We start from the raw sequence: 23465 nt of genomic DNA on the forward strand, positions 1-23465 counted from the left end.
ATTACCATAATGATCCCTAGAATTGTGGATCGAGTATTAGCATGGCGTGTATAAGGTGTAGGCAACTGTACTGACGAAAATTAAGAATTAAACTTTCTTCATCACATTGTTTTCTTTATGGTATCAGAGCACCGACTCTGAGGCATAACCTGAAAACAAGAAAACCAAAACCAATCCCTCAATGGCAGGAGACAACGTTTTGAAGATAGAGCAGAACAAGGATTCAACCTCTGCTTCACAGAGAAACCCCGAACCATGGGAGAACCCAAATCACCCCCTCTTTCTCCATCATTCAGATCAACCTGGCGCAGTTCTTGTGTCTTAACCACTGATGGAAGATAATTACACCACATGGGTCCAGTCTATGAGCATGGCCCTAACTATCAAGAACAAGAAAGGTTTCATCGATAGGACTCTCAAGAGACCAATACACAATCCTAATGAGCAGCAACAATGGGATTGATGCAATACCCTTGTCAAGACTTGGCTACTTGGAGCAATGTCAAAGGAAATCTCGAGCAGTGTCATTCACTGTAAAGAAGCGAGAGGTATGTGGACAGAACTTTAGGAGCGGTTTTCTCACACAAACACAGTTCAACTATTTCACATAGAGAATGCTATTCATGACTGCGAACAAGGTGCGAGTTCAGTTACAACATTTTTCACAAAGCTTAAAAGTCTTTGGGATGAAAAGGATGCCCTCTGTACTTTTCCACCATGCTAATGCGAAGCAGCTGTTGAAGTCAAAACCTATCTAGAAACACAAAAGACTATGAAGTTTCTGATGGGACTTGGTGATGGCTATGCAACTATTCGAAGTAATGTAATTGGAATGGATCCACTTCCAAATGTAAACAAGGCTTATGCCATGGCCTTGTGCCATGAGAAACAGGCAGAGGTCTCTAATGGGAAGACAACTGCACCACCTAAAGCGTCCGCCTTCTCTGTGAAGAAATTTCATCGAGCTGCTAATTCAACAGAAGGAGAGATGAAATGTGAGAAGTGTAACATGACAAACCATAGCACGAAAAATTGCAGGGCACATCTCAAATGCACCTATTGTAATGGTAAAGGGCATACCTACGAATATTGTTGTAGGAGGAAAAATGCAATGGAAGGAGGGCAGCGAGCACGGGCCAATCATGCAGCCTCTTCCAATGACAATAAAGAAGGGATGACGACCTTTCCCTTTTCACAAGAGGAGTGTAATCAAATGCTTGGCCTTCTAAGCAAATTTAAGACTGTTGCTAGCAACCAAGACGAGTATAATCAGTTGCTAGGAGCCTTGAACAAGCCTAACACATCCGCAGTCAATCTTGTTGGTAACGTTCCCAATTATGAGGAGCTTTCAGGTAAAAGTTTCAGTGTTTCTCGAGTTGGTAATGAACCAACCTGGATACTAGATAGTGGTGCAAGCGATCATATCGTTTACCATCCTCATTTTCTTACATCACTCAAGCCTGTTCATAATCGTCTTGTAAAACTACCTGATGGAAAATCTGCTCATGTTACTCACATTGGGACAATTGTTTTTTCTCAACATTTCATCCTCCATAATGTTCTTTGTGTTCCATTGTTTTTCCTAAATCTCATATCTATCAGCAAACTTGCATTCGATTCTTTTTATATCACAATTTTTCTTAGACAAGTTTGTTTCATACAGGACCTACGGTCGGGGAAGACGATTGGGACGGGAACTGAGAGTGAAGGACTTTACTGCCTCAATCTACCACAGAAAGGAACATGCAATGTGGTGCGCACCAAACCTTAAAACTTATGGCACCAAAGACTAGGGCACCCCTCCAGCAAAGTATTTCCATTGTTTCCTTTTCTTGCAAATAAAACTTGCGATGCAAGTACCTATTCTGTCTGTCCTTTGGCTAAACTGACCAGACAACCTTTTCCATTAAGTGTTACATTGAGTGAATCTTGTTTTGATCTCATACATGTTGATATCTGGGGTGGCTATCATGTCCCAACATTTTCTGGTGCACAATACTTTTTAACTATTGTTGATGATCACTCAAGAAGCACATGGGTTTATCTAATGAAACACAAGTCAGAAGCACGCACTCTCCTTGTACACTTTGTTCACTTAGCCGAAAATCAATTTGGGAAAAGAGTCAAGGTCATTAGGAGTGACAATGGGCCAGGGTTTAAACTCACAGAATTTTACTCATCCAAGGGCATTTTACATCAAACCAATTGCATCAACACGCCACAACAAAATGGCATTGTTGAGCGTAAACATAGACACTTGCTGAATATGGCTCGAGCGCTGCTTTTTCAAGCAAATTTACCTAAGCCTTTTTGGGGAGAAGCTATACTTACTGTTGCCTATTTAATTAATAGAACACTAACACCACTTCTTCAAGGCAAATCACCCTTTGAAAAACTTTTTTCACAAAGAGCCAACCTATTCACATTTACGAGTTGTTGGATGTCAGTGTTTTGTGTCAACTCATCCTCTTCGTCCTACCAAATTTGATCCTAGGTCTACTGAGTGTATATTCATCGGATACCCACATGGGCAAAAGGGGTACAAAGTTTACAACTTGGTGAGTAAGAAAACTCTTGTATCAAGAGACGTGATTTTCTTTGAAGATGACTTTCCTTTTCAAAACAATCCTCCACGATTTTCTCCTTCAAATCCTATCCATAATAATCCCTCAAATCTCTCTCCATCACACTCAGGGGTCTTTCCTTCTTCGAGTCAATCACCACAGTTTGATTTTGATATTATCACCCCAAATCTCTCACCTAATCCTAATCACAACTCCTCATCTCAATCACTCGGCCACATCTTCTACCCAAGATCATGTCATTGATACATCACCAGATCATATTTCCCAAAACACGTCCACATCTCTACCACCAGACAGTACACAAGCCCCACATTTACATTCCTCACCACCACCTCCACGACGATTTTCTCGTCCCACCAAGCCTTCAACCAAGTTGTAGGACTTTTATATTGAGGCGGCTCTTCCCTCACGTACTGTCCCGTTGTCTTCTTCGAACGAGGTCGAGATTCCTTCCTCAGGTACCATTCATTCTCTCTCCACTGTCCTTGCTTATGATAAGCTTTCTCCTGCTCACAAAGCCTTCATTGTCACAATGGTGAGAACCTAATTCTTTTTCACAGGCTGTTCAAGAGCCAAAATGGCGAGAGGCCATGCAGAATGAGATTAAAGCCCTTACAGAAAATCGAACTTGGAGTTTGATACCTCTCCCTGCTCACAAGAAACCCATTGGGTGTAAATGGGTGTACAAAATAAAGTACAATCCTGATGACACGGTTGAGAGATATAAGGCACGACTCGTCACTAAAGGGTTTAGTCAAGTTGAGGGTGTTGATTACAGAGAAACATTCGCACCAGTTGCTAAGCTGACTACAGTCCGCGTTCTGTTAAGCCTTGCAGCTCTACGAGGTTGGCATCTACATCAATTAGATCTTAACAACGCTTTCCTGAATGGTGATCTCTATGAAGATGTCTACATGCAACTCCCACCTGGTTTCGGACTAAAGGGGGAGTCTCGTGTCTGTAAACTTCACAAGTCCTTATACGGCTTGAAGCAAGCCTCAAGACAATGGTTTTTGAAGCTCTCTACAGCCCTTAAGTCTGCCGGTTTTCAACAGTCTTGGTCAAATTATTCTCTCTTCGTCCGAAACACACAAGGTCACTTCACAGCCTTGTTAGTTTATGTGGATGATGTTATTTTGGCAGGAAGCAGTTTGAAAGCCATCATAGAGACAAAAGAGTTTCTTTCGAAGCAATTTAAACTCAAGGACATGGGGCAGCTTTGGTACTTTCTTGGAATAGAGGTAGCAAGATCTAAACAAGGGATTGCCTTATGTCAAAGAAAATACGCTCTAGAAATTCTTGAAGATACCGGATTCTTGGGGGCCAAGCCTTCACGGTTCCCACTTGAACAAAACTTGGTTCTTACACAAGGAGATGTAAGCTTATTGAAGGATCCAGCACAGTACCGAAGGCTAGTAGGGAGGCTCATCTATCTCACTATCACAAGGCCGGATCTTGTGTACCCTGTTCACATCTTGAGTCAATACATGGGCACACCGAGGCAGCCTCACCTTGAGGCAGCGCATAGAGTGCTGAGATATATTAAACAAACACCAGGACAAGGAATACTCTTGCCTTCGAAAGGGACATTAGAGCTTAAGGCTTATTGTGATGCGGATTGGGCTTGATGTAAAGACATAAGGAGGTCCACAACCGGTTACTGTATTTTTCTTGGACAAGCGCCCATTTCATGGAAAACCAAGAAGCAGAGCACAGTGTCAAGATCAAGTGCAGAAGCAGAGTATCGATCCATGGCCACCACTTGTTGTGAAATAACGTGGCTGAGAAACATACTGAAGGACCTGAATGTTGGATACACACAACCAGTCAAGCTATTTTGTGATAACCAAGCTGCCATCCATATCGCTTCCAATCCGGTGTTCCAACGAGCGCACAAAACACATTGAAATAGATTGTCATGTTGTGCATGAGAAGGTGCAAAGATGACTAATCAAAACAATGCACATTCAAACCAAGGAGCAACTAGCTGACTTGTTTACCAAACCGTTGAGCTCAAACCAGTTTACTATGCTGCTAAGCAAGTTGGGAGTGATCAACATACACTCCAACTTGAGGCGGAGTATTGAGGGAAAGAATCCCGTGTAATTAGGAATGGAGTAATTGCATGTAGTATTCTAGATTAGGATTGTAGCTATTCTGATATCCTAAATTGAGAGTTTGAGTTGTATTACCATAATGATCCCTAGAATTGTGGATCGAGTATTAGCATGGTGTGTATAAGGTGTAGGCAACTGTACTGACGAAAATTAAGAATTAAACTTTCTTCATCACATCGTTTTCTTTAATGAAGAAAGTTAAATTGATTTTTCTCTCTCTCACTTGCTATGCCATATTTCTTTTGGAACTACGTTATGATTATAAAGGAACAAAGACCCTCAAATTGATTAGCAAAAAGCTCATATTTGTTTTAACCTTTCCCATATATTAGAGCAAAAAAGAAAGCGAAAGCTTTATTTCTAGTAGAAGAAGAAATGTATCTAGTTTTTTTTTTTTTTTTAAGAATAAGAGACCTTTATTGAACATAACCAAAGATTACATATGGGAATGACCGGTGGTGGACATGAACTCCCCACTCTCCTCCAAAAAAACTGAACCAGTTATGGGTCTGTCATCAAGAATGACTTTTATGAGCCAAAAGAGCCCAACCCCTAACCAACTATGTCGCCCAACCTCACAGGCTACAGATACTCTCGAGAATATCGATAACACCTCATAGACAACCGCCATAAAAACGAACGCCCTCTTCCACACCGCGTCCCAATGAAGCCAGACCACATGCAAGGATCGCTTGTCAGCACATTGACCATAAGATAAAACTAAAAATAAAACAACTTGTCCCCAGGAAAGACACCACCTCCATGGCACATCAATTTGACCCAACCCTCGCTCAACAGAGGAGGGACGAACTATTGACCAAAAGAACCTAGCCACCAACCTAACTAAAAACAAGACTCTAACCAACCTAACCAAAAACAAGACTCTAAACAAAAATAGAGAAACGCTGCCACAGTACTCCTCTTCCTTGTCATCAGGTACCCGGCCGGCAGGCCACCGCCTCAATTCCATGTCTTCGAGCACCCCAAGTCAATGATACCATGCGGCAAGCCACACCAATTCTATCACCGAGAAATCAGTGAAAAAATTACTGTACCTTGTCGCCGCCATGCCCACCAGCTTGAGAGCCCAAATCCACCACAGCTATCGCCTCCGTCTAGCAACACACCGTAGAGTAGAAGTCAGTGCCATACGATCCATGGCGTATCGCTGCCATGATCTGGCCTTTGGCTCCTTCCTCCACGCCGATCGCCCACCATCGGTCTTCCACACCAACACCGCCGCCTGATAGAAGCGAAGAGCCATACTCGACTTGAACTAGCGAAACGACTCATAGAGCAAGACCCCTGCGATCCCAAGATCCCGTCCGACAACACCCGCCTCTCGTCGATGAGGCAGAGAGCCACGGTCGACGCGGGGGCGCTGCCGGACAGGCTGAAGAATTCCCTTTACTCTCTCCAACCCTAGTTTTCCCCTGTTTTGTCGGAGCTCTCTCTCCCTATAACCGATAGTATCACTTGTTAATCATAAGAAATGTATCTAGTTGAATGAGTTATTCATTAAAGGTGGTTTGAACTTTAACTATACAAACATGTCCATTTTTAAACGCAAAAGTCCAAGCATGCCCACCTTGAATTTTTTTTCCCTTTTTCTTTGGGAGAAAATAAAAAATGGTTTATTTTATTTTATTTGAAATAGAAGTTGGTATTGCTGGAGTCTACAAAGGCTAAAGCGGCATGGCGGGGAAACAACCAACCTACTACCTAGTTCTGCAACTCATTACAATACAAAGGGACGCTTGCATAAAATGCAAGCCTAATACATACGAGAACAACCTCGCCTCTTAAGGAAAAATCATTCAACTACACCTCACCTACCTACACGCAATTGTAGTACAAATGAAATATAGAAACATCTCAGTAGACTCATAGAAGCCACTCCCACACATATTAGACTTGAAAAATCCAAAAGCCTAAATTAAAATAACAACCAACTCCTTCCCCTTAGGGTTAGAGCCAAAATCATCAGAAGTACTAGAAAAATGCGTTTGGTACCATGGAAACTTACATAAATGGAATTGTTTTCTAGCCTTGCAAAACTTGTTTGGACGCAAAGGTCCAAACTGCCTTTAATCAATCGTTCATTTTACCAATTAGTAGAAACAGAAGGCTTTGTTTTGTAAAAGAAGAAATGTTATTTAGTAGAATGAGCCGTTCATTAAGGGTAGTTTGAACTTAACTATCCAAACATACCCATTTTTGAACATGAAAGTTCAAGCCTGCCCACCTTTGGTGCTTTTTTTTTTTTTTTTTTTGGGAGAAAATAAAAAATGGGTTTGGTACTCTGGAAACTTACATAAACGAACTTGTTTTCTAGCCTTGCAAAACTTGTTTGGACGTGAAAGGTCGAAACTGCATTTAATGAATTATTTATTTTACCAACTAGTAGAAAGACAAGGCTTTGTTTCGTAAAAGAATAAATGTTATTTAACAGAATGAGTCATTCATTAAGGGTAGTTTGAACTTAACTGTCCAAACATACCCATTTTTGAACTACCTTTGGTGTTTTCTCTTTTTCTTTCTTTCTTTTTTTGAAGCAAATTAAAAAGATTCTGTTTAAACCTCCTAAACTGGCATTTGAACTTCAAACCCTATTTTTCTTCTTTAAACTTTCTTTTTTAACCTTTTGTGATTTTCATGTTTTTCTTTATTACCAACTGAATAAGCTGGTCCATCATCAGATGTTATAGTAAAAAGTATTTTGAATGTTTATGGATAAAGATTACCATATTCATCATGACATTGAGAATCTTTCTCTGCTTTGGTTTAATTCTCTGTGGGAAGCCTTAAGAGAAATCTATGGATAGAATTTAGGGAAGAGAAACCTATGCTAACTCAATGGTTCCAAATGGTGGTTGGGTTAAGGTTCTACTTGGAATTTGGATAAGAACGTAGTCCTAGAAAAAACAAGCAAATTTCCTGAACTATAACTTTTTAGATAATGAAAATTGATCAGTGTCTTTGTTTTGATCTAATGAATACTCTGATGGGAGTATTTTTTAAAACCTTGAAGTGCTATGTCAATGGATTGTAGAATCTTTATCAAAGAAAAATATATGAATTGCAGAATCAGACGTCAAAATGCTTATTTTTCTTTTGCTGAGGGGCATAAATTTCTAGCATTGCAAGACCCGTTTTGATGTGAAAGGTCCAAACTGCCTTTAATGGATCATTTATTTACCAGCGAGGTAATTAGCAACGATATTAACATTTATAATTGGGTGTACAAGTTTTGTAATTTAGCAAAACAAAGTCTTCTACTCTTCTTCCATTCAAAAGTGTGATATTCAACCCCTTGAAGATGGCTTATCTACGATTTAATAAATTATAACGCGACATGCTTTGTCTTAGTTATCATTTAGTGTTATATAGTTATAATTTAGTGTAATTATTTGGTATATAATTCATGTTCTAACAATTTAACCAATTGAAACATGAAATAAAATTCAAGAAAAAAAAACTGAGATGTTTATTGAAAGAAAAAGAAACTAAACTATATAGACCCTGATTTGGTGATTTTTTTTTTTTTTGAGGGCGACAGAAGACTGATCCATTGATATTAAATCATACAACCTCACTCGGTCAAGTTTGAGAGGTCCGAAGACCACTCATAGTACAAATCAATGCTCAGGTAAAAACGACTAAAATCCAAAGCGGAAACTCCAAAAACTAAAATCCTAAAGGAACTGCAGAAACAAAAATACAGAATTTAAAAAATTTCCTACCCCTACACTGCCCTAAAATGGTACCAATGTCTTGAATATCTTGACGCCTAAGACCCTCTTGGTGTACGTCGCAACATTCAACACATCCACAGCAACATTCTAGGAACATGAATAGGACAAAGAGCGGGACAGACCACCCCAAGAAGACCCAAACCCAACCCGAGAGTGAGAGAATAGAGGAATTGGGCTACCTAGGCCCAATTCACTAGACTGCATCTCTACAGCCCATGAAGGCAGAGGCCCAAAGACCCACTGCCTAAACCCTACGTTCCCAACACCCCGTCGGCAGAATCTGGAACCTCCAAGAAGCCGTCCACCACCGCCTCGTCAATCCAGTGGCCTTCCCAGGCAGGAGGCCATGGCAACCATCCCACCGCCCACCAAACATGCTCGCTGCAATAGTCCGACCCTGCAAGCACGAACCAAAAGCCTTATCCGGCAACCCGAAGGCTAATTTCTAGCAGACGTCTCCGACCGCACTCCTCCTCTAGACCCAAGAGCGTGCCGCCTACCTCCTCCTCGTCAACCCTGAAGCCGCCCCAGAACAAAAACCGGTCGCGCTTGCAAACCCAAAGCAGAATATGAACCTTCGACTTTCTCTTCCGGCCAAACAACCTCTGCAAACACACGAAGGAGGTGAAGCCACATCCTTCTACCACTTGCAACGCTGGAGCGCCCTGCTGCAGACGGGATCGGAGTGCCACCGCACTACTACGCGAAACCTAGATGGTTAAGGTTTCGCTCCGGAAAAACGGGAGCCCTAAAAAAAAATCAATTACAAAAAATCCCTGATTTGGTGATTTGGTGAAAGAAAAACGATCTAAACTCCTATCTTCTTATATATGTTGCCTTTCGCAAATACGCTGTAGCTACCTTTGGCAGGGGTGATGTCCCCGACTTTCCTAGCTAGTGACGGTGTCCTAGTTTTTCGCAGATACACACATGCCTAAGTAATGGTGATTTCGATGTGATATTAGATTTGAGAAAGAAGAGAGATGAAGGTTTGCAACTAAGAGAAAAAGAGAATTGATCGAGAATTTGAAATCTGAGTAAAAAAGTGAAAGATGACTTTGTTTTTCCACTACCCAACTTGTACCATCCAAATTAACATATCCATTTTAGGAGGAGTATAAAGCCCTGTTCTCCTTCTTCTTCTTTTTTTGGTAACTTGGAGGAGGCATCTAAATAAAGATGAAATTGGAAGTATGGTGAATAAATTTGATGAAGGTATGTAATAAAAGGGAGGGGGTAGGAAAAATGTCTCATGAGCAAATTTAGGGTAGGATGGCAGTAACCCTCCACCGTCCACCCCTCATTTTATTACCAAAGCACCATATACTTGTAAACACATGCTTAGCGGATGGAACACTCACCCATCCACTTATTGCTACAGATTAAACATACAATTAATTTACATAATCTTTTAATGACATATATGTCACATATATCATATATGTCATTTCCATAGACAACTACTTTCCTCACATTGCTTGCCATATGCAGAATTACATTGCTCAGCACGTCAAGCGCTAACAGTCCTCCTCATTGTCCTCAACTTTGCTGCCAACCTTTGCGCTTTTGTGGATTGTTTCCTTCCCATCACCTGCCCAGAAGTAGATGGCACAAAGTAATTAATGTCATATGATTAAATCAAACATACGAAGCACATTCTATTTGAGTTACCTACCTCTTCTTTTCGCCTCTGTTCGATTCCCTCCTATTCCAAATACAGGTCAAAAATGTTTCATTAGTGCATTTCAATCCCCAATGGAGTTATGTTTTAAAGCAAGGAAGAAAATTTCTTGTTTCGTACCACTGTTTGCTTCAGCTTTTCATTCTCGTCTTCAAGTTGATTCACCTCAGCTTCTAGTTCCACAGTGTATGCCTGTAAGTAACAAAATAGTATACATTATGAGGTGAGATAAGTTGGATTCCATTCTAGAAATGCTATATGATGATTGATGCCTAATCTTCACATAAATTCCGATACTATTCACCCTTTTGGAACACCACACAATCAGAATTGGAACCATCCATTTTAAAGTTCTAACTTCAAATCACCCTTTTGTACAGACAAAGGGTCAGTTGTCTAAAACACTATAACCTTTAGCTGTAGATCACTCTTGTTTAACAAAAGTTGTTATACAGTAAATAACAAAGTGTTGTCCTCCTTTTTCTTTTGTTATTAGGGGACTGCTAGCCACTGACCTCTTTTTCACTCTCTCCCTCTCCACAGAGCAGAAACATAGACCGATGCTAGGAGGGGCACTGGGCACACTGATAAATTGGATGAAATGCAATATGAAAGAACTTCCTAACCAGCAATGGATAGTGGATTATGAAAACAAATGCATTATAACAGATGAACAGAAAGTACAGACTTTGTTATTGGTTCAGAACAAAATTTAACAGAGTTTTAGAGATTTTATGAACTATAATGATGACTCTTTAATTTCTGTGTGTATAGGCAAAGGCCCTTCTTGGGCCACATGTGGCTCTGCCACTACCTTTTCCTTCCCATCCTGTAATGTGATCTCATGTTTAGAACCGTTTTGTTTTCATTTGTGAAGTCACCATTCCAGGCTCAATGTTGCAAAGAGATCAACCAAATTGGAACAGTTTACTATCATTGTGATCACTGTAGTGATTACATTGTGTTAGGCTATTAACTTTAATAGCTGGAAGACTACAAGATTTGTTGTGATTTGTCTCGGATGATCTTCGAAATGCAATGCAGAAAATGAATGGTTTGATCATGATCATATTGTGTACAAGTGTACTTAAATCACATCTAACAATAATGAATTATATCTTTAACCAAAAAAGTAAATTAGATAATATACCTGTTTCCTTGCACGAGACCGAGCTGCTGACTCTCGATTTTTGATCATCCTTCGTTGCCTCCGCTCCACTGCTACCTCCAGTGGACCATCAATCATCCTCTTCTTGTTCTTTGTCCCACTAGATTCTGGCAAACTGTGACGTTTCTCAATTTCATTACTGGTACAAAAAGATGCATTTCCCACAATCATTTTATTCTGTCCAAAAATTGGATATCCAGCAAACGCATATCCATTTCCAGACAGATTGTTTGGCACATCATTTTGGGGATGCAAATGTCCTGAAGCAATCACATTATTCCCCATTTCAGAACTTGTACCCACATACATGCTACTGCTAGTTGCCACATTAGAATTGTTGGCGTCACCACCTTGTGGATGAATTGGGTCACTTTCCATTCGGTTCTGAGAAGGTGATTCTTTAACTACACCAGCTTTTACTAGGAAATCTTCCAGAGTTATTTCTCCTATGGTTGATTGGCGCTGGGGATGATCAAGATTACTCATGTCGTTAGGCGGGGGTGGTGGTCGAGTTTTGTCAATCTCTGACCATACCTCATCCACAGTTTTCTTGCAGAGTGGGGTAGGAATGGAGAATGATCCCTGCCGTGAAAGAGAGGCAGGCTTTGAAGTTGTGTCTTTCCCATTGGCAGGGTTATCCAGATCACCTTGGTTGGGTTGTTCTGAAGAAACTTGATTTTCATCAGCACTCCATATGTTGGCAAGGAATTCATCCATGTTCATGGACCCAAAACTCTTCCCACTCTTGCTTTGAATTTCATCAAGAGTAAGTGAGAATATCGAATTCTGTTTTGATAATTCCCCATTTTCGTGCTGTGATGGTGGTGGTTGAGGTTTAGCATCATTATTATCATCATTGTGGTCATAACCAAGGCCTCCAGATTCATCAGAAGCTACCATTGTTATTAGCATAAAATGGAAGCAATCATGTTAAATAGTGACAGCTGAATCAACCCCTGCACAACAAGGAAAAAAAGCGAGAGAAATATTAGTCAAAATAATGAGTTATGAATCTATGCATGCAGGGGAGTTTTTATTCAATCATGACCGACTTTTCTAATTAGATATGTGCATTTACCCCAATACGAGAAGCCTTCAACCAATTTATATGACAATTCTAGTAATAACCCTGATAAAATTCTTCCAGGATTTGGTTTCTTACTTCATCTACCAAAGGAGAAGAAATGGGAAAAAGAAACTTTCAATGCATAGAAGCGATTGATTTGGATAATTAAGGAAAACGTGTACTCAGTGAACAGTTATGTGTGTACTGAAGACTAGTGTCAACATTCAGGTAAAATGCAGAGCCATGTGGAAAAGCAAGAATCTGCATGCAACACAAATGTCAATTACCACTCTCTTTAGTCCACAGTATTCTAGAAAAACTAAGACTACATTATTGAACAAATCCAACCAAGGCAAAAGAGAAAAAAAAGATGCCCATATCTCACTTTAATGGAGATAGTCATAGCCAAGGCCTACAGATTATCAGAAACTAATTAACACTATCAACACAAAATGGAAGGAATCATCCTAATCATGTTAACAATTCTTAAACTTCTAAGTTCTTACACATAACTGAAAGCTGAATTAGCTAGCCCCTGCACTCAGTCACTCACCAAAAAGAGAGAAATAACCAAACTCATGAATTATGAGTCTCTGTCTCTGCATGCAGTGGAGTTCTCAAGCAAAAGCAACCATTCTAATTAGAAATGTCCATGCATCTACCTCGGGAGGAGCAGCTTTAACCATTAAAATGAGATCTCTAGAAATAACCCTGATAAAGTTCTTCCTGGATTTGATTTCTACTTCATAAAACAAAACAAAAAAAAAAAAAAGAGAGAGAAAAAATAAAAAAGAGGGGAAAAACCAACTTCAATGCATGTGAAAGGATTGGATCGGAAAAACAGAAATCTGTAATTCATGAACAGTAAGTCTGTGGATTGAAGACTAGTGTTGAAATTCAAATAAAGGGCATTGAAAAGTGAAAAGAAAGAATCTGCATGCAAAACCAAGGCTCAAAACTGAGCAACAAAGCTAATTTACCACTTTCATTAATCCACAACAATCTAGACAAACCAAGACTCAAAACTGAGCAACAAAACCACATAATTAAGGACAAAGAAAACAAATATGCCCATATCACACAATAAGATCACATTATACTAAACAAATCAAATCCAGCAAAATTTTTGATGTAGAAAAGACTATATAAAAAGAAAATAGAAACATGCAAGACTATCATATACCTGAGGTTGATCTGCTTCAATGGAGGCCAGAGAGTAGAGCAGAGGGCACCCTATAAAGGCAGCAAATTTGAGAGGGAGGAGACTGTAGAAATTGTAACTGCCATTGTCACTTTTAAATGTGGTTCTCTTGCGGCCCCCACATTGTTGTTCAGTTTCTGGACACGTTTGGTGACACATGTCTATTTTCTTCTGTAGGAAAAAGCTAGAATGGTCCTCCATAAACTCCCAAGAGCAAAGCCCAGAAAAATGGCTCTAATGCTGGGAAAAATGAGGCATAGCTGATAACAGCGTTGCACTACCCCAGGTTAATAACTTAATATTAGTTTCTCAATTTCTGAACCTGTCCAAAACCGACTCCAATTTGTTTCAACCTGCTCTATATAATTAACCAACAAGCAGTGTAAGTTTCCTATCAAGCACCTGCCCATGTGAAGCAGCTATATATACTACAGTGAACTACAATAGCCACTAAAAACAATTACATAATACTCGTGGAAACTAGTATTAACAAGCTACCCATATCAGGGTCAAGGAGCATCAAACAACCCTTTGGCCTAGTTGGGTTGTTTTACAATTTAAATTTTTGCAGGAATGCAACAAGATTGCCTCATTGCATTCGGTTACTACCTCTTCTTTTCTTTTGCTTTTTTGGGTACATACGAGCCAAAGGACCAAAATAGAAACTAAGCCAAGACATTACAAAAAGAAAAATTTCCAGCAATATCGCCAGCAAGAAGACTCTTCATTAGAGGAGGCCAGTCCAGTACACACGTACCAATCCCAATATCATGGCCTAAGGCAGCATATGGTTACTTGTTTGACACTAAAGTATCATAGATTGAATAACGTAACCTATCTATAATCACTAACTCTAAAGCAAAATTCTTACACTTTCAAATCTGGCCTCCTAAACTCCCAAACCCCTTTTGGCTCAGAAATTTCAAATTCTCACAGCCGGAAACAGCATAACCATTAACAATTAACTCCAACAAGTCCCGGTAGCAAAACGTACTTGAGACTTCAAACCAATCAAAAGAAAAAAAAAAAAACTAAAATAGACCTAACTAAATTTAGCAGAGGAAAACCTAGGATTTTTAAATGAATTGATCAGGAGAAACTCAACTGAAGTCACATGGATTTGAAAGCACCTGAGATTCAAGCAAGTCAAGCTCATGAGATCAAACCCGCCGTACGTGATAAAAGCGGGAGGGTTGAAGTGAAGCTGTATATAAACTTTCTTCTTTTTCTGTTTTTTCCGAAACGAACTGGACATTGTAGTCCTCTACAGAACATACGCACACGTACAAGGCTTGTTTCCATTTATACCCGATGTGTTTTTTTACAGACCAAAAAGAAAAAGACCAGATGCTTTTTGTATTTGAGGTGTGCACACTAAAAAATTTTCACCTGTAAATTTTATACCATTGCCTTGATTTAGCTTTTTTTGAATTTATTTCCTTACTTCGGCTCATTTTACAAGCACAAAAAATCACATAAAATAGACTTTCCTTGTCGGACTAGGAAAACATAGTCAATCACCATTTCATCTAGATCTAGGGGTGGAATTGCTTTGGCACCAATGGTGCATGCACGGACCAAAACCAATTCCGACCAAAAGAGCTGAGTGATATAGTTTTGGAGATCGAGATCTGGAACAACATTGGTAAATCGATGAATTGGTTTACGAGATCGATCACAATGAAAAGCAGAAGAAAGGGAGATGGCTTTTATCGAGGATTCCTTTTCTTTTGGGAGGCTTGTGGATATCTTCTTGGCAAAAAGAGAGTTGCATAAGAAAGAACATGGCAGTGTAATACAATACAACTCATTTGAGTATTTTTTGGCACAATAGCTCATTATTTGACTGCTACTACAGCACCACCACTTATTCAGCTCAGGAAAAAAGGAAAGAAAAAAAAAAAAAACCCCAACTTATTTTTACACCCATGATTCACGGAACATTTATCCATCCACTTATTGCTACACAGAAGTTAGACAATTAATTTACATATGCTTCTGAAAACATATAGGTTATAATGTCATTTACTTACACAAGTATCTTCCTCACATTGCATGAATTACATTCATCGCCATCTCAAGCGCTTACAGACCTCCTTATTGTCTTCAACTTTGCTGCCAGCTTTTGTGCTTTTGTCGGCCGTTTCCTTCTCATGACCTGCTCACAGGCAAAACACATTTATGAATAATTAACATACAGCATATCTTTCTTAATTTGAAGTTACTTACCTCTTGTTTTCGCCTCTGTTCGATTTCGGCCTATTCCAAATAAAGGTAAAAAAATGTTTCATTAGTGCACTTTGATCACCAATTGTGTATTTTCCAAAGAAAGGAAAGAAATTTTCTTGTTTAGTACCAAGCATTGCTTTAGCTTTATATTCTCATCTTGAAGTTGATTCAGCTCAGCTTCTAGCTCCACAGTATATGCCTGTGAGTTGTAGAATAAGGAGAGACAATGTCAAATTCCATTCAATAAAACGCTGCATCAATTATGTAGTTGACCAATAAGGTTTGGAAGCTACATGAATGCTCTTAGTTTCATACTGTATCACCCTTTTGGAACTGGCACACAATGCTAAAACAATTCATTGCCTAAGTCCTGCCTTCAAATACTATCCTAACAGAAAATCTAGCTAATCTGAGATTGATTTTAACTGTGATCAAACAAATGGAATATATTTGTTTGATTTTTTACAAGAAAGATTATGAAAGGGGCCAGGGGCTTTAAAAGGATGGTTCAGAACTTCAGAATTATTGTGTGGCCAAAATGAGGGGATAGTTTTGTACTTCGTTTTATAGAGAAGTAATTGATTAGCTCTAGAGCACTTTTGTTTTACAATATTGACATAAAATCAACTAACATGTTGTCAAAGAATGTTAGTTAATTAATTGAAACATTATGTAATGAGTAATGATATATAAAATTTATGGTTTTGAGAATGAGATTGCCTTGCAAATAAATATATAATCGCATGAGATTAAATGCTATATTGAAAATGGAATGTTGGATATATAATATACCTGTTTCCTTGCACGAGACCGAGCTGCTGACTCTCGATTCTTGATCATCCTGCGTTGCCTCCGCTCCACTAGTACCTCTGGTGGACCATCGATTATCCTCTTCTTGTTGTTTGTCCCACTAGATTCTGGCAAACTATGACATTTCTCAATTGCAGTACTAGTACCTCCACAAGATGATTCTCCCAGCCCCATTTTTCTCTCTCCAAACATTGGATATGGAGCAGTTGCATATCCATTCCCGGACAAATTATTTGGCACAAAACCTTGAGGATTAAAAAACCCTGAACCAATCAAATTATTTCCCATTCCAAAACTTGTATCCCCATATGTGCTGCTGCTAGTTGCCACGTTACAATTGTTAGTGTTACCACCGTGTGGTTGAATTGTAGTACTTTCCATTCCGTTCTGAGGTCTTTCTTGAACTATTCCAGCTTTTACCAGGAAATCTTCCAGAGTTATTTCTCCGATTGTTGGTTGGCGCTGGGGAGGTCCAGGATTAATACTCATGTTGTTAGGAGGGGGTGGTGGTTGAGTTTTGTCGATCTCTGACCATACCTCATCCACAGTTTTCTTGCAAAGTGGGGTAGGAATGGAGAATGATCCCTGACGAGAAAGAGATCCCGTCTTTGAAGTTGTGTCTTTCCCATCATTTAAAGGGTCCTCATGATCACCTTGGTTAGGTTGTTCTTCACAAACTTGATTTTCATCAACACTCCATATGTTGGCAAGGAACTCATCCATGTTCATGGACCCAAAACTCTTCCCACTCTTACTTTGAATTTCATCAAGAGTAAGCGAGAATATCGAATTCTGTTTTGATGATTCCCCATTTTCGTGCTGAGATGGTGGTGGTTGAGGTTTAGCATCATTACCATCACTATTTTGGTCACAGCCAAGGCCTCCAGATCCATCAGAAATCACCATTTTGATTAGCACAAAATGGAAGCAATCATGGTATATATATAGTGAAAGATGAATTATACCCCTGCATTTACATAAAAAGAGAAATAATCAACTTGATTAATGAATTATGAGTCTCTGCATGCAGTAAAATTTTCAATCATAACAAACTTTTCCAACTCCATATCCGCATTTAATTACCTCAATAAGAGCAGCCCTCAAACCATATTATATGACATTTTTCTAGCAATAACCCGATAAATTTCTTTCACGATTTGATTTCTTATTTCATCTAACAAAAAGAAAAACCAGAAGAAAAATTTGGGGAAAAAAATAAACAACTAAAACCAATTCCAATGCATGCAAAGGGATTGGATTTTCAAGTAAAGTGCATTGAGAGCTGCAAAACCAAGAATCTGCATGCAACACAAATGTCACTTACCACTTTTACCAGCCCCCAGTATTGCAGAAAAACCAAGGCTCTACTCTGAACTACAATTTCGTCGAAGAAGAAGATCGACATATATATATGGCCGTCTTTCTCACACAGTATATAAAATCAAATGCTACTATACAAGATTAGCTATCTACCTAAAGAAAACACAAAAATCTGAGATAGAAGCCAGTACTGAAAACAGAAAGAAAAGAAAAGAAAAGAAAAGAAGCATGCAAGATATATAATTACCTGCAGATCTGGAGAGTGATATGCTTCAATGGAGAGCACAGGCCATTTCCTTGACAGATTTGATGGGAGGAGTCTCTGTTTTTAGAGACTAGAGACTGTAACTGCCGTTGGCACTTTTATAAAATGGCCCCCACGCAAAATATTGTTGTTCAGTTTCTGGACACGTCTGGTGACACTTGCATGCCTGCTAGTTTCTTCTGTAGAAAAAGGTCAAATTGAAGTGCTGCATTCATCATGTCACCGGCTTCTTGGTGATTGCATCACATTACCAACCGGTTCTCTTAGTAGAAAAAAAAAAAAGAAGTAGAAAACTAAGATTTAGAAATGGAAATGAGTAAGTGCTTTTAAACGTTTTTCTCTTTTCCTATATTTTAAATTATTTTCGTCCTTTTGAAATGATGTAGGAGGGGCTGTGTGGGCGGCGGCTGGCCTGTGGCATAAAAAATGAAGAGTGGATTTCATTTTTATTTCATCTGTGAATCTGTGATGTTCAGCTGATTTTTTGTATTTAGTTGTGCTCGACTGTTTTTTGAAGAAAGATCTATGGGTAAGTAAAATATAATATTGCAGTTGGAATAAATTTATTTGCTTCATTGATCTCTACGCATAGATTTAAATTCAAAGACACTTTTTTTTTTTTAATCAAACCCAAACCTATAGGGCGGGTGCCAATATATTCATCTAAAGTCAGAATAGGCCGTTACATACCATTCCGCTGCCATCTACAGAGAGACAATCAGATAATGGTAGTATCCACAGCGGTACATAGAAACAGACCCACTCATTAGACATTTCATGTACATTGATATAGCGGGGATCCTCCTTTGGTACTACTCCAGAGGCGCTAGAGATACATAGAGCGCACATAACATGCATTAGCTTCCTAAAAAGAAATTATTGTAAAAGACTAAACTAAAACATAACTAATGGACTAGGGCCAAAACCCCAGCCCAAAACTTAAAGCCCAAATAGGGTAGCCACCAAAGAAAATTCCACCCAAGGCCCATAAGCCTGGTCCGGTCTAGTCTACCCACTCCATCTACATCCCAGTCGTACGTAACAGTCAAGCTAAGCTCTGTTCGCCGCATGCCGCCACGAACTGCGTTGCCACGATCTCTCACCGCCTGCAACCCAAACCGTCACGGGCCACGCCACCTCGGAGAAACCCAACCCCGATCCAGGTTCTCGCACCTGAAACCGCCATTGAGTCAGACCCGTGGCGCCGTCGGCCAAGAAAACCGTCATCAGGGCTCAATCGCCGGTCCTGTTAGCACGACCACCGCCTCGCACCATCCCAACCAGAACCATCTGATGTGGGAGTAGTCAACCATTTTTGACATGCAATTATGACAAATAATCGGCTATGAATGCGGAAATAAGTACAGAAATAATTGCAGTCATAACTGTAGCATTGATGATAGTCGTTAATGCAGTATTGATTGCGGCCATTAGTACGGTAATGATGATCGCCGTAAATGAGGTAATGATTGCATCCATATTTACGGTGATAATTAAAGCAATAAATGCGGTAATCATGACAATCATAAGTGCGGTAATCATGATGGCCATAAGTGTGGCAATGATGACGACTTACTGACCAAGTAAGCCTCCACCTATAAATAGAGGACTCGCCAGCTAGGTAAGACATCCCATTATGATTCTTCTTATTATACTCTCAGAAATGTACTGACTTAGGCATCGGAGGGTTTTCTGAAGGTATATATCCCCCTTCTCTTTGAGCCGACGGTCAAACTTTTGAGTCAACGCTTAAAGGAAGCTTCTCGATCAATCATTGTCAGCTCCCGCTCCAGTCCGCATTTATTGGTGAGTCAAAATCCTCTAGGGAATTTTTCGTCACCAACAAGTGGCGCCGTCTATGGGAACCACTTTTCCCTAAAAAGTGATGGCGGGAGCTACACTCAGGAAGTCTCATTTCTGTCACTAAGGACTGAGAGTGATGGAATATAAGTCCCAAAGACACAAGAGTCCGGGTAACGTAGACTAGCGTTCTTTTCTTTAGTAATCATATTTCTGATTTTTGCTTCCTTTTATTTTCGAAATATATTTGTGGCCGGTGTTTCCGAAATGTATGTGTAAAGCTGGTGGTCAAAGTAAATACCCAAGTCCGGTGGCCAAAAAGAATAAAACGTTGTTTATCATATTCAAAAGAAAATGGGGGCAATTTCATGTCTCATGTTGAAAATGACTCTTTACCTCGAGGTAGAATCAAAGCGGCCAGGGCTCGAGGAAAGAATCGAGACGACCAAGGCCCGAGGAAACATTCAGGGCGGACAGGGCTTGAGGAAAGATTTGGGGGGGCCAGGGCTCGAGGAAAGAATAAGGGTTGCCAGGGCTCGAGGAAATATTCGAGGCAAGATTTGACGCAGCAAGGGATCTAGAAATTTCCTCTTCGGAAAAGTGTCCAAAAAGAAAATTTGGGGGCATTGTGGGGGTGGTCAACTATTTTTGGATCCCTCATTAGGGCAATTAACTCAGTCATTATTTTGCCAGTAAATATCGGTCATGAAAGCGACAATGATTACGGCCTTAAGTACGGTAATAAACGCGCAATGATTACGATTATACGTGTGCAATGAATGACAATCGTAAATGTGCAATGAATGACCGTCATAAGTATGCAATTGATTAACCATTATTAGTGCAGCAATAATTGTCATCATAAGTGTGTAAATAAATGCAGCCATAAAAGCATAAATAATGGCGGCTTGTCCCCTAAGTAAGTCATTGCCTATATAAGGAGGCTCGACATCTAGGTAATCCATCTCATTCCGACTTGTTTTACTCCACTCGACTAAGAAACGTACTGACTTAGGCATCAGAGGGTCTTCTGCAGGTACTCCCCTCCTCTTCTAGCCGACGGTCAAACTTTGGGTCAACACTCAAAGGAAGCTTCTCGATCAATCCTGGTCAGCTTCGGCTCCAGTCCGCATTTATTGGTGAGTCAAAATCCTCTACGAAATTTTTCGTCACCAACACCGACCAAGTAAGCCTCCACCTATAAATAGAGGAGTCGCCAGCTAGGTAAGACATCCCATTATGATTCTTCTTACTACACTTCACAAATGTACTAATTTAGGCATCAGAGGGTTTTCTGCAGGTACCCCCCTCCTCTTCGAGCCGACTGTCAAACTTTTGAGTCAACACTCTAAGGAAGTTTCTCGATTGTTCCCGGTCAACCCCCGCTCCAGTCCGTATACATTGGTGAGTCAATATCCTGTACGAATTTTTTCGTCACCAACAAGTGGCGCCGTCTGTGGGAAGCACTTTTCCCTAAAAAGTGATGGCGGGAGCTGCACCTCAAGAGACTTCTCATTTCTGTCACTAAGGACTGGGAGTGATGGAATACAAACCCCGAACGGAGCTAGCTCGAATCTAGTTGGGGACCTAAAATTCATCTCAAGCAATGGATAAGGTATGATGATATCATGACTTTGTCTTGACAAAAAGATCAGTATGACTCGACAAAAATTAGGTGAGAAAATAAAAGTATTTGGTGATTGTTTAGTGATTTTTGGTGCATGTTGATTTTCCCATTCAAGAGACTGTCGAAATTATTTTTGTTGCATTCCTTGCATTAATAATGTTGTCGATACTGGTTCCTTGAGTAGGATAGTTGAGTTTGATTTGTAGGAGTTGGTTCCTCGAGTACGACAATTCCCTTGAAGCTTCGAGACTGGTTCCTCGAGTAGGATAGTTGCGTTTAATTCGTAGGGGCTGGTTCCTCGAGTAGGACAATTTCCTTGAAGCTTCGAGACTGGTTCCTCGAGTAGGATAGTTGCGTTTAATTTACAGGGGCTGATTCCTTGAGTAGGATAGTTGCTTTTGATTCGTAAGAGTTGGTTCCTCGAGTAGGATAGTTCCCTTTAAGCTTTGAGACTGGTTCCTCGAGTAAGACAGTTGCGTTTGATTCGTATGAGCTGGTTCCTCAAGTAGGGTAGTCATAGAGATTGGTTCATCTTATATGGTTTAATTACTTGCTCTTAATATCGCTGAATGTCTTTGTTTTATATATGGTTGAATGTATTTATTACTGGTAGGGACATGTGAATATTGCACATTTAATTGCCTAATTCTCCTAACAAATTCGTGATGAGTAACTCGAGTGTGACAGGTTGTTAAAAGTAATAGTTTTTCCCTTCCCGTGCCCGTATTTGAGTACACACTGCAAGGGAAAAAGAGGGTATTGTGGGAGTAGTCAACCATTTTTGACATGCAATTATGACAAATAATCGGCTATGAATGTGGAAATAAGTATGAAAATAATTGCAGTCATAATTGTAGAATTGATGACAGCGGTTAATGCAGTATTTATTGTGGCCATTAGTACGGTAATGATGATCTCCATAAATGAGGTAATGATAGCATTCATAATTACAGTGATAATTAAAGCAGTAAATGCGGTAATCATGACAATCATAAGTGCGGTAATCATGATGGCCATAAGTGCGGCAATGATGACGACTTACCGACCAAGTAAGCCTCCACCTATAAATAGAGGACTCGCCAGCTAGGTAAGACATCCCATTCTGATTCTTCTTACTACACTCTCAGAAACGTACTGACTTAGACATCATAGGGTTTTCTGCAGGTACCCCCCTCATCTTTGAGCCGACGGTCAAACTTTCGAGTCAACGCTCAAAGGAAACTTCTCGATCAATCCTGGTCAGCTCCAGCTCCAGTCCGCATTTATTGGTGAGTCAAAATCCTCTACAAAATTTTTCGTCACCAACATCTGACAATCCCCCAGTAACACCCCATCTGATGGAACCCCATGAGCAATAGCCATCAATACCCTTCCGGCAGCAGACCCCATGTTGACGGCGAGGCCAGAGGCCAGCCCAGGTGTCCAGGCATTGCTGGACGAGGGCGATTTCTCAGAACATAGAAGTCCGACCTTTAGGGTTTTCTCGAGGAGAGAGAGAATTGTAGAGGTCAAAGACACTTGTGCACAACTAAATTATTAATTGATCGTTGTATGGAGAAGATCACTAGCATGCATGTAGAGGTGGCAACCCGGCACGGCCCAAGCCTATTAGTGGCCCGGCCCATTACAAATACAAAATTTCATTTTGTTTTTAAAAATATTAAAAAATTACAATGATCATGAAATTTGAACATTAGTCCTCTTTATTTAAAATCTCATTACAACTCCACTAATGTTATTTCATTAATGTTGTCAAAGTAGTGAAATAAAACATTATATCCTGATTTTAGCACAAGTATTTTTTTCTAAATATTAAATATATGTTTATTAATAAAGACTAA

General features: G+C 39.8%; 2 protein-coding genes across 3 annotated transcripts; both read right to left on the reverse strand.

Moving 5' to 3' along the window:
- Window positions 1-9806: 9806 nt before the first annotated feature.
- Window positions 9807-12286, reverse strand: LOC133727756 (ABSCISIC ACID-INSENSITIVE 5-like protein 1). Its single transcript, XM_062155163.1, has 4 exons — window positions 11289-12286; window positions 10259-10330; window positions 10133-10162; window positions 9807-10048 (listed from the first exon to the last, which is right to left on the reverse strand). The coding sequence occupies exons 1-4, from the start codon at window positions 12216-12218 to the stop codon at window positions 9968-9970; spliced, it is 1113 nt and encodes a 370-aa protein (XP_062011147.1). The 5' UTR covers window positions 12219-12286; the 3' UTR covers window positions 9807-9967.
- Window positions 12287-15459: 3173 nt separating this feature from the next.
- LOC133733860 (ABSCISIC ACID-INSENSITIVE 5-like protein 1) lies at window positions 15460-18263 on the reverse strand. 2 transcript variants are annotated; one of them, XM_062161505.1, is made up of 5 exons: window positions 18180-18263; window positions 16595-17579; window positions 15930-16001; window positions 15803-15832; window positions 15460-15731 (listed from the first exon to the last, which is right to left on the reverse strand). In XM_062161505.1, the coding sequence occupies exons 2-5, from the start codon at window positions 17516-17518 to the stop codon at window positions 15651-15653; spliced, it is 1107 nt and encodes a 368-aa protein (XP_062017489.1). In that variant the 5' UTR covers window positions 17519-17579; window positions 18180-18263; the 3' UTR covers window positions 15460-15650. The 2 variants fall into 2 exon arrangements, with proteins under 2 accessions (XP_062017489.1, XP_062017490.1); XM_062161506.1 differs by lacking the exon at window positions 18180-18263 and adding an exon at window positions 17937-18030.
- Between the last annotated feature and the right edge of the window lie 5202 nt (window positions 18264-23465).

The sequence above is a fragment of the Rosa rugosa genome, chromosome 2, assembly GCF_958449725.1.
Source record: "Rosa rugosa chromosome 2, drRosRugo1.1, whole genome shotgun sequence".
NCBI classification, from domain to species: domain Eukaryota; kingdom Viridiplantae; phylum Streptophyta; class Magnoliopsida; order Rosales; family Rosaceae; genus Rosa; species Rosa rugosa.

Coding starts and splice junctions, on each gene's coding strand:
- LOC133727756 (XM_062155163.1), bottom strand. CDS start 12,218: ATGCTAATAACAATGGTAGCTTCTGATGAATCTGGAGGCCTTGGTTAT. Junction 10,331..11,288: donor GGTCTCGTGCAAGGAAACAG/GTATATTATCTA, acceptor TGTTACTTACAG/GCATACACTGTGGAACTAGA. Junction 10,163..10,258: donor AAAAGCTGAAGCAAACAGTG/GTACGAAACAAG, acceptor TATTTGGAATAG/GAGGGAATCGAACAGAGGCG.
- LOC133733860 (XM_062161505.1), bottom strand. CDS start 17,518: ATGGTGATTTCTGATGGATCTGGAGGCCTTGGCTGTGACCAAAATAGT. Junction 15,833..15,929: donor TAAAGCTAAAGCAATGCTTG/GTACTAAACAAG, acceptor TATTTGGAATAG/GCCGAAATCGAACAGAGGCG. Junction 15,732..15,802: donor AACAGAGGCGAAAACAAGAG/GTAAGTAACTTC, acceptor GCCTGTGAGCAG/GTCATGAGAAGGAAACGGCC.